Source organism: Magnolia sinica, chromosome 9 (genome assembly GCF_029962835.1).
Source record: "Magnolia sinica isolate HGM2019 chromosome 9, MsV1, whole genome shotgun sequence".
Lineage (NCBI taxonomy): Eukaryota > Viridiplantae > Streptophyta > Magnoliopsida > Magnoliales > Magnoliaceae > Magnolia > Magnolia sinica.
Genome location: NC_080581.1, coordinates 33035781 through 33047594, shown reverse-complemented (window position 1 = coordinate 33047594; position 11814 = coordinate 33035781). Strand labels below are relative to the sequence as shown.

At 40.3% G+C, this 11814-nt stretch overlaps 1 protein-coding gene across 1 annotated transcript; it reads right to left on the bottom strand.

The window, feature by feature from the left end:
* Positions 1-379: 379 nt before the first annotated feature.
* Positions 380-11072, bottom strand: LOC131254942 (uncharacterized). Its single transcript, XM_058255642.1, has 3 exons — positions 10854-11072; positions 637-993; positions 380-466 (listed from the first exon to the last, which is right to left on the bottom strand). Exons 1-3 carry the CDS (start codon positions 11070-11072, stop codon positions 431-433), a joined length of 612 nt encoding a protein of 203 aa, XP_058111625.1. The 3' UTR covers positions 380-430.
* Between the last annotated feature and the right edge of the window lie 742 nt (positions 11073-11814).

Sequence of the window (11814 nt, the reverse complement as noted above, 5' to 3'; positions counted from 1 at the left end):
AACTACTCTTAGCAGGTTCCTCTGTTTCTTCTTCCAAGTCTCTTCTGATCAACTTAGATTGCAGTCGTTTCATCTCTGATACTTTATCATTCAGTTCGATGTGTAGTTCCTTCATCTCCAATTCTCCATAGATGTCTGCCAGTTCAGAAATCTCATAGCAGATATCAAAAGGCTAAAAAGGGTAAGAAATTTCTTTACTCAAAACCAATTTCAAGCTGAAAATTAGTCTTATTTTCTCCTTTACCTACCCGCATCTTTCACTTCACGGATCAAACAATTAGATCTGCCATACATACTTCATGGCAGAGAGCATATTTATCTAAAACAAGAGCACATGATATCACTAGTAAGGTGACCATACAAGCTAAAAATAACATAACTGAATCATAAAAAGCAACTTTGATGCAATAGACTTCTTGATGCACGATGGTTACCAATGGATGGATGGCCATGAATCATGATCAACCTGAAATCCAAATCTCAATTCTTTGAGAACAGATTAATGCAATAATTTCAAAACAAAAGCATAGTTCTAAGACAAATCCCGCCTTCTCTCAGGAAATTCAACAAATAGCTAATGTACAAACCGTATCCCCAATTTTCAACTGAATAAGAAGAGAATATGGACGAATTTACCTGCAAGAACCCGACGCTCGGGATGATGGAGGGGTTATGCAAAAACCATATACCCTGATTCTCCTGAAATAGCAAATCCATCCCGGATCCACCACCAGATCGACAATGGAAATGAGTGCAGCGGCAACGGGTGCAGCGAGTTCCTACCGGCGACAATGGGGCGAAAACGATGGGGTTTGGACGGTGCTGAAATGTTTTGATTGGAGATGGGTTAGGGCCGGCATTGCTCGGAGAGGTGGAGGGAGAACAAGAGTCACAACGAGTGAGGGAGACGGCCAGAGCTAGAGCAGGAGGGAAAGCGAGAGAGGGAAAGACGTTGAAAGAGGGTTTCGGAAATGCGTCCTTCAAAATTAGTTTCTGATTCACATCCAAAAAATGTGAGTTTAACACCAAATTATATAATAAACTAAGTTTTCAGCCATACATTTAAGGCCCATTTACCAGATGGTTAAGACTGTATAATATGGATAAAAGGTAAATATTAACCATCTACAAGGGGACCCACTATTTTGATGGTGTGGATAACCTTATATCATTTCCACTAGTGACTGCATAAATCACCACCATTTTACATTAGACCCAAAACTAGCACATTTAGAACTAAAACTAGAACCAGGGGCACAACACGGGCTTTTACTCTGTGCACGCGTGTCGTTTATTGTGACGGGTAGAGCCCATGGTTCCAAAATTTAGGCCATTGATTACTTTATTCCATGTGTTTTGGCCATATATAAATAATTTCATCGATAGAATGATCTTGACATTTATAGTCGCTGCCTGCAATAGACGGTTAAAAACGAAAAAGTGTATAATATCCTAAGATTGGAAGATAGAATCTTCATAAATTCAGGGCCATGGTTTGGTGATCCAAACCGTTGATATGATGAGACGCATGGTTGATGATCCAAAGAACGAGGTAGATCCAAAGTTCAAGTGGACCCCACCACAGAAAACAGTGGGGGACAGTGACACCCATCGATTGAAACCTTCCCAGGGCCCACCATGATGTTTATTTGAGATATAATCTTTTCATAAGTTAAAAAAATCATGGATGGAGGGAAAACACAGATATCAGCCTGATCAAAAACTTTTACAGCCCACAGGAAATTTTCAATGGCAGGCGTTCAATCCTCACTCATTTTTTTATTAGGTCAGCAAGTTTCCGTGCAATTTTGATCTAAGAATTTGCCCCAATTTGAAAATCTGATCCATTCAATCTGCTCTACTTGTCAAGATCTTTAATTTGACTGGTCACTCATCCCGATTGAGTTTTTTATGAGAAAGATATTGGATGGACAAGATTGCTCAACAATATGATGAGCCATATCTTGCGATTCAATGATCAGATTTGAATAAAATTTAATCTAAACATATGAAGTCATTTACTTTTCAATTTGGACTAATCGGATTGTCCAAAATCTATGTAGATCTAGACAAAATGATCGTGCCCATATAAAGTGTTTTGGACAAGTCTGATTCATTTTAGATGTAAACGAGTTGAATTTTGTTTTGTCCTAATTAGCACATTACGGACATACCTGACCGTTCCGATCAATTTTAAGATGGCTTGATCATAAAATTTGATCAATCTCATCATTATTAGTATTTCTTGCAATTACACTTCATTATACTAGGGCATTAATTTTTTTTTTTGTGCTGGTGAACTTGTGTGTATGCATAAATAGTTGGAGGTTCATTTTTTTATACAAGTGAATTTATCAATTTATTCAAACTTCTCAAAATTTTCAAGAAGCTAATTTTTTTTCCTAAATCACTTTTTTTTTTCAACTTCTCAACTTTCTTTTTTAAAATGACAAAATTTTGTAAATCAAAAAACTAAAAATAAAAATAAATCATTATCTTAATTTTTCTCAAACATTGTCAATTTTTTTTTCAAAATTACAATTATTTTTAAACTTCTCAATTTTCCATTTCAAAATGTTAGTTTTTTTTTATAATCAAAATCTCGATTTTTTTTTCTTCAAAATTTCTATAATTTTCGAACTCCTGCATTCTCTTTATCAAAATGTCTTTCTTTTTTCAAACTTCTCTTTTTCTTTTTTAATGTCATTTTTCTTAACAAACTTTTCAAATTTTCAAAATACAAAATCTCATTTTCTTTTTTAAAATCTCAATTTTTTTTTTCTAAAATCCATTTTTTTTCAAACTTATCAATTTATTCAAACTTCTCAATTTTTCAAGATGCCGATTTTTTTTAAGTCACATTTTTATTTTCTACTTCTCAAATTTTTTTTCAAAGTGTAACTTTTTTTTTCAAATGTCAAAATTTTTCAACATTTCAATTTTATTTTATTTTTAAATATCCTAGGCTCCACTATAATGTTTATTTGACATCCAACCTCTTGATTATGTCATACAGACTTGGATGTAGGGAAAAAAACAAATAACAACTTAATCCAAAACTTTCATGGCCCTCGAGAAGTTTTTAATGGTAAGTGTTCAATTAACACTATTTCCATGGTGCAATTTTGACATAAAATTTTTTGCAATTTAGAAATCTGATCCAGTCAGTCTATTCTACTTTTCGAAGGCTTCGATTCGAATGGTCACTCACCCCAATCGGGTTTCGGATGAGAAAGATATTAAAAGAACATGATTGATCAACAATATGATAGGCCATATCTTGCAATCCAACGATTGGATTTGAGTGAAAGTTAATCTAAACATCTAATCAAATTGTCCAAAATCTAAGTAAGATCTTGACAAATTGATCATGCTCATTTAAAGAGTGTTTTGGACGGATCTGATTTTCTTCAGGTCGCAATGAGTTGAATTTTGTTCTTTATCCTAATTAGCACATTCTAAACACATTTGACCTTTCAGATTAGCTTTTAAGATGGCCTAATCATAGAATTTGATCAATCTCATTAAACTTCTCAAATTTTTTCAAAATACAAAATCTCAATTTCTTTGTAAAAATTCAGATTTTTTTCAAATCTCAATATATATATATATATATATATATATATATATATATATATATAATTTTCAAACTTTATCATTTTTTTTCAAATATGTCAATTTTTTTCTTCAAAATCACATTTTTTTTTTTTTCAAATTCTCATTTTCTTTTATCAAACTTCTTAATTTATTTCAAAATAGAAAATCTCAATTTCTAAATAAAAATCTCAAAATTTTTCAAAATCAATTTTTTCAAACTTATCGATTTTATTCAAACTTCTCAATTTTTTGAAAATGCCATTTTTTAAAAAAAAATCAAATTTTTCTATCAAAATTTTCTAACTTCTTATTTTTTTTTGACAAAATTTTGATTTATTTTTAATCTCAATTTCTTTCCAAGTTTACTTCATTTTTTTACTATCTTTTTTTCTTTCGAAAACTACAAAATAGGGGATTTTTCATGTCATATTGTGATGCATTTATAAACCATTTTTCATGCAAAAGTAAACATAAATTCCACTCAATTGATTAAAAAAAAAAAATTTAAAACTAATAACAATCGATGCATTCAATCAATTCATTAAAAAATCATATTGAAGTTTAGGGCAAAAGTTGCTAATTCTATTAAACACAAGTGCTTTTTAAAACTCATTTTTAAATCATTATAAAAAAATGTTTACTAAAATTTCGTTTTGCAAAATGTTAATTTTCTGTCAAATTGTCCATTTTTTATCTTCTTTTTTTTTTCAAAATTTTTAACAAAATATTATTTTTGTTATCAAAGTTTTTAATTTTTTTTCAAAATCCTTTTTTGAACTAAACAATTTATTCGAACTTATCAAAAGTTTCAAGATGCCATTTTTTTTTTTTTTCAAAAGCACCATTTTGTTTTCAACTTTACAATTTTCTTTTTCAAAATGAAAATTTTTAGCACAATCTTGGTGTTTTTTCAAATTATTATTTATTTTTTAAAACTTTTCAATTTTCCCTTCAAAATGTCAACTTTTTAAAAATCTCAATTTCTTTTTCAAAAAATATATATATTTTTTCGAAGTTGTAAAATTTTTCACAAATTTTTTAATCTTTTCAATTTTCTTTTTCAAAATATCATTTTTTTTTGAAATCTATATTTTTTTTTCAAAAATATTAATTTTATTCAAACTCCTTAAAAAATTTTCAAAATCTTGATTTTTTTTTCAAATCACAGTTTTTTTTTTTTTTTTTTTTTTCAAATTCTCAATTATTCTCTTGTTAGTTGTTTTTTAAACTTCTCAACTAATTTTATTTTTTTTTAACTTCTCAATTTTCTTTTTCAAAATGTCAATTATTTAACAAAATCTTGATTTTTTTAATCTCAATTTTTTTCAAACTTTATTTTCTAAAATCTCAATTTCTAATAAAATACTAAAGATATGGATTAGGATTTTTCACGTGATATTGCAAAGCAAAAAAAATTATTAATAATTTCCACTTAATTGATATAAAAATATTTAATGTATTCAATCAATTAATACAAAAATAATCTTAGATACAAATAAATCATCGAAATTCTATTAAAAATACCTCTTAGGCTACAATAAAGTGTGTGTGTGTGTGTGCACGTGTGTGTATAGGATGGGATAATAGTGATTTACGACAGACCATGTTCCATTGCAAAAGTATAAATTCCGTCAATGATTGTTGTTTAGATTTCAGGCGGTAATTTGCGACGAACCAAAATCCGAATTTGCGACGAACCAAATCCATCACAAATTCCATTTTAGCGACAGATTTTGGACCGTTGCTAAATCCCGCCACTAACCAACATAATTTCCGTAAAAAGTTGCGCGAGACCTTTTCTGTTAGCAACGGACTAAATCCGTCATTAAACCAAGCTTTTTTTTTGCGACGGACTAAATCCGTCATTAAACCAAGCATTTTTTTGCTTCGCGATTTTGGCGTAATGCTAATATGATATTGAGCTGGAACAGATGAATGTCTAGACTGCATTCCTGCATAGGGAGTTGGAAGAACAGATGTACATGAAACAACTAGAAGGCTATGAAATTAAAGAGGCAGAGAAAAAAGTTTGCAGGTTAATGAGGTTGTTGCACAACCTAAAACAGTCACCTAGGTAGTGGTATTTAAATTTTTTTCTTTCATGTTGATTTAAAAATTTACTCGAATTGAATAAGATCACTGCGTCTATTACAAGCACTGAGTGATGACAAATGTAAGACCCGTGTCCTAATCCGTACTGTTCCGTTAACTTCCGCGGTCCTTCCGGTCAAATTCCGGCAACCTTCGCACCATATCCGGTGTTTGCGCATGATCCTAAGCCAGGTTCCGCGCACCGACGTCGGCTTGATCTGAAAGTTGTATCATAGCGACCGCGTCGTCGCCGCGGTTCCAACGCCATGACTTGCGCACCGAACCGATACCCAGGTAAGAAGATGCCGATCAGCGTTTATTCCGAAGAAACACCGCGCGTTGCGGATTTCGAGGGAATCTCTACAAGTAGTCCCATCAATCAACCATAAATACATCCCATACATCAAGTACAACAACCTATCTCCACCTTTTTCAAAAGTCTACCATCTTTCCACCTCATCACTCCTCTTTTTCCCATTTTCAACATCAACCATACCCCTTTTACAATTTTTCAACCCAAACCATCCCCCATCACACCTCACCCATCCTTATCACCCCTCTCTCTCTCTCTCATTTCTCATATCTCTCCAAGCAACCCCAAGCCTCAAACGTCCAAGCCTCCTCTCCCTCTCAAGTGTGGCCCACCTTCCATCTTCCATCTACACCCTCTCATCTCCAATCTCAACCATTCATCTTTCATCAACCTCCATTAAAAGTGAAGGTTAGGAGCTAAGGAGTCCAAGGGAGCAAGGAAAAGGAAGATAAGGTGGGTGATTTTCCATTATTTTAAAATTTTGAGCCCACTTGTTGGTGGGACCCATTTGGATGTATGTGATTTAATCAAGAGGGCCCATAGTGGCGGGGTTCCTCTATCTCACCGTATATCTCTCTTTCTATCTCTCTCTTCCTTTGTGATGGTGTGGATCCCACCAATATGTGTTACATCTACCCGTCCATCTACATCAGACGTGTGGCCCACTCTATTACAGGTGATGATCCACACCATCCACTGTTTGGATGGGCCCAAGGCATTCTATACATGTTTTATTTTATATAATAGGTATATAATATATATTATGTATGTGTATATATATATATATATATATATATATATATATATATATATATATATATATATTATGTATATGTATATACATATATGATGGTGGGCCACGTCCACGTGGGACCCACCATGATAATGTGTTCATGCATGCCGTCCAGCGTCCCTGGACGCTGGACGTTGGCAAGTTGGGAAGTGTAAATGGCATGGGCGGTACTAATGAGCTAGCCAAATGGTGGGCCACTCATGCAGGCCCCACCTTGATGTATATATATAATCTAAGCCGTCTATTTCGTTACCCAGTTCATTTCAGCCGTTGAACCAAAAATTTGAACTAATCTGATAACCAAGCGGGCCATACCAAAGGAAATAACGGTATTACCATTAAAATACCTCCCTGATGCTCCTGTATGTCTGAAATATCCCAATATTGGACTCTATGGGATTGAATCAACCTACAGGGACCAGTGGCGGGATTGGATCGATCTAATAAGGGCCCTACCTCAGGAAAACCGTGGAAAAAATTGATTTTCAAAAAAAAGAAGAAAAAGAAACACTTACAGCTGCTGCTGCTGCTGTCAGCGCATGCAGCAGCCCTGCCAGCGGGTGACGGACGGGCGACTGGGCTGGGGCTCACCGCCCCAGCTATGGGCCCCACGTGATGCATTTCGGGCATCAAAACCGTGCATTTGATGGGTCCCCATGGACCAACCGTCCATCCCAAGAATCAGATTTAAACGGAACTCAGGCGGGCCATACCATCTAAAATCATGTGAAGACATGCCTAAAGCATATAAAATCGTTGGTGGGGCCTACCTGAGTTTTGGATGCAAATGAAACTTGATTTGGACCCTTAAAATTGTGGGACACACACAATGAATGGGCTGGATTTGTGAACCACATTTCGGTGGGCCCCACATCTGCCCCAACGTCCAATGACCTCTTCAACAGGTTGGGCGTTAAATAAACATTACAGTGGGCTCCCCGCCCACGTGACCGGCCCAACAGGTCAGACGAAAAATAAGCATTACAGTGGGCCCCTTCACCACGTGGCCCTGTAAACAGGTTGTATGAAAATTAAACATTTCAGTGGGCCCTTGGTCCACACGGCCCCATCAACAGGTAGTATGGAAAGTAAATATTACAATGGGCCCTATCCAGGCCCACGTGACTTTTTGAATAGATTGGATGATAATAAATATTTTGGTGGGCCCTACCCTGGTCCACACGACCTTATGATCAGTGGTTGGAAAATAAACATTATATTGGGCCTTAGGCAGGGTGGAAAACAAGCATTTTGGTGGGCCCCGCTTATGTATGTATTGTAAACCACACCCTCCATTAGTGTGGGCTCTATCATGATGCATGTGTTTCATCCAACAGTCCAACCGTTTGGAGATAAATTAAGGCCCACTGTGGTGGCCCATATTCATGCATTGGTGGTCCTTGTCAAGGCCCACCTTGATTTGTATTAGGGCCCATATCCTGAGGCCCACTGTGATGTATGCAAGGCCCGTGTGACTAGGCCCATGTTGATGCAATTTTGGCCCGTCATTGAGGCCCACCTTGATATGTATCTGTGAGACCCATGTATGAGGCCATTTGATGTATTAGAGGCCCATGGGTTGAGGCCCAATAAGATGTACAAAAGGCCCATTGAAATGTGTGATTCGTGGAAGGCCATCCTTTGGGAGCAATGTTGGTTTGATGTCCACATTCTGAGGATAATGTCGGTTAAATGTCCGCATTATGATTCTCCCTAAGGCCCATTAATAGGCCCATACCTGTAGTATATAGGGCGTCCAGGCCCATCTTCATTTTGATCAGAGCCCATCACCACATAACATGTTTAGTATAGATCCATGGTTCATGATCATTCGCATCATATGTATGCCTGATGTGAGGAGTGACCGATCATAGCATATGCCTTTAGGCAGACTGTTTATGAGCTCCCTGACAGGCGGGGTTGCCCCATATAAGTGCATGGTACATACAAGACTGTTGCATGACTGATAATGTGACTCATGCACTTGCATTTGTGTGATTATAGTTACTATATGCCCTAGCGACATCAGGGCCATAGCCTTTACAGATACATCGTGGATGGCAGGATTGGAGACCGAAAATATTTGATTCTAGCATACGGGCACCATAGATGTCCCTGGGTGAAAATCCCTAAACCCGATGGTACCAGAGGATGACTCCAACGTCGAGACCGAGTGGATATACGAGCGCATGAGGGCCGAATACCAGGAGGCCGCGTCTCCCACTGTGTCGTGGTCGGTTGGAAAGGAGTGTGGCCTTACTCGCCCGAGGGTAGGGGGCAATACTAGGCTGAGTTTGACCAGCTCGCGAATGGGTCCGCTATCGACGTGCCGGATAGGTATTGGCAGACTATTGGTCAGGCGGATAGTGAGGTTTCTTACGCTCACTTGGACTGTGCGGCTAGGAGAGCGACAGTGCCATTTGGGGTGTATTGAACCCCGGTGATTATCCAGAATGAGAACTGTACTGATACATGATGAGGATTGGCATGCTTGAGTTGTATCTCGCATCGCATGGCTGTGTTATGGCCGATAGCATTCATATCTTGCACTGCATAGCCTTGGTACGGCTGATTGCATTCATGTGCTCATCACCATGATTCCGCATCACTCTGACCTTGCATTTTGAGCACGTTTACATTGCGCACACACTTACACCACCCTCTAAGCTTTCGATAAGCTTATGCACGATTGATGCGTGCAGGTGACGCCAGGACGCAGTCGCAGCCATAGTCTCGCTGTAGTTGGAGCGTGCAGCCGAGCTTTTGGAGTTTTGTTTCTTTTATTACATTGTATTTTCCCCTTTCAGTCGCATTGTACTAAAAAGTTTTTTATCATAGTGGATTTTGTGGTGGTGTTCTTGTGGTTATTATTTGTGGGTTATGCTTTTTGTTATGCTCATTATGATTCAGACTGATGAAACCCTCCTTGTAGTCTCCCAGGATCGGAACCTGGTGAATGGGTGCCGGGGTCCGAGAATGGGGTTCTACGGAGGCTGTCGGCGCCAGATTCGGCGATCGGGAATTTTGTGAGCCCGGTTTCCGAGTTCGGGGCGTGACAGAAGTTGGTATCAGAGCATAACTCGGGAATAACCAAGAACAACATTACATGTCTGCTATGAATGATTAAGTCCTAAGTTCGGATAGCCTAGCGATCTTTTATTACAGACCCTTAACGTGCATGCCTTCGCGAGCCTTTAAGTTGATAGGCACCTTCACTCTTTCCTGTAGGACATGGCGCGCAGGAGAGTGACCCGATCGACTCCCGCACCACCATCGGATACTTCAGCTCCACCACCTGCGGCTCCCGCATTACCACCTACGACCCCTACTCTGCCACCAGAGATTCCTACTACCCAGCCTGAGGATGTCGCTCCTTTACCAGAGATTCATACCGCCCATCCTGAGGATGCTGCACCTCCACCAGATACCAGTGCAGATCCGACCGTATCCGTGAGTGCTTCTCAGTTGCAGCAGATGCTGCAGGCTGTGACGGCCGCACTTCAGGGGCAGAGCAGACACCCGGTTGTTTCACCGGCCCAGGCAGAGCAGGAGCGCGAGAGTGCCCTACTTCGAGAGTTCCGACAGTTTGATCCTCCACGATTCCAGGGTGAGCCAGATCCGACAGCAGCTGAGAGGTGGCGCTCCGATGTGGAGAAGATTTTTGATACCATGTCATGTACGACCGAGCAGCGAGTTCGGTTGGCGGTGTTTCTTTTTCAGGGCGAGGCCGAGCACTGGTGGACCTCGGTTACCCGCGTCGCAGGACCTCACTATATCTGGACATGGGATGATTTTGTAGATCGATTCGAGGAGCAGTATTTCCCTGACCATATTCGACGTCAGAGAGCACTAGAGTTCGAGACTCTGGTGCAGGGAGACATGACCGTGGCTCAGTACGCGGCTCGTTTCGTGGCGCTATCGAGGTTTGCGCCATATATGGTTGATGATGAGGGGTGGAAGGCCTGCCGTTTCGAGAGCGGCTTACGTTACGGTCTTCGAGGCCGTGTGATTGGGCACGAGCTTCCGACCTTTCAGTGTAGTGCGGAGGGCTCGATTTACGAGATCGAGTGGGTGGCGTGCAGCCGACAGAGATCGAGAGGAGGGGACAAGAGGCCGACCCCCTCCGGTAGTTCCCCAGCGGTGGCGACCACGAGGTATAGGAGCCACCCACCTACTAGAGCACCAGACCAGCAGCACCTCCGGCGCCACCCCGGCAGTTTGCGGGGACTTATTTTGGATGCGGTGGGACAGGACCCTGTCGAGTGCCCTCGCCCTCATCTGCAGCGGTCGAGAGGATCACAGCAGCCTCACTTACATCCGCCGAGAGCACCACACCACGGCGCGACCTCGGCGGCTTCTTCCAAAGACGGCGGCCCCATCGGCGGCGGCCACAACTACCTCGGCCGCCGAGACCCCAGCAGCAGAGGCAGCAGTAGCCCTGAAGAGGTGGCAGCAGCACCAGGGACCTCAGAGGGGACAGACACCTCCCCAGCCAGCTCAGGCGAGATTCTACGCGGCTCAGCAGGACCCGCAGTCATCCGGAGGAGTCGTCGAGGGTATACTTCCCGTCTCTTCATGCATCGCCCGAGTATTGTTTGATTCTGGCGCTTCTCACTCATTCATGTCCGAGGATTTCTGCCGATCGACTGGATTGTCGACAGAGTCTACTAATGAGGGATTGACCGTATCGACGCCCTTGGGGAGGACCACAGTATTGGGCCGTTTCTGTCCATCTTGCCCGGTTCTTGTTGGTGATATCTTTTTGCCCGCTGATTTGTTTGTGCTGTCGATGACAGATTTTGACGTTATCTTGGGCATGGATTGGCTTGCCGAGTACCACGCTATCTTGGACTGTTCTGCGAGGACAGTCACATTCTTCATACCAGGCTTGCCGCAGTTCCAGTTCATTGCCGAGCCTAGAGGAGAGCCGTTGTCTTGCTTGATGTCCTGTGCAGTCGAGGAGCCTATTGCCATTTGTATTGATCGGTTGCCGGTTGTTTGCGACTTCCCCGACGTGTTC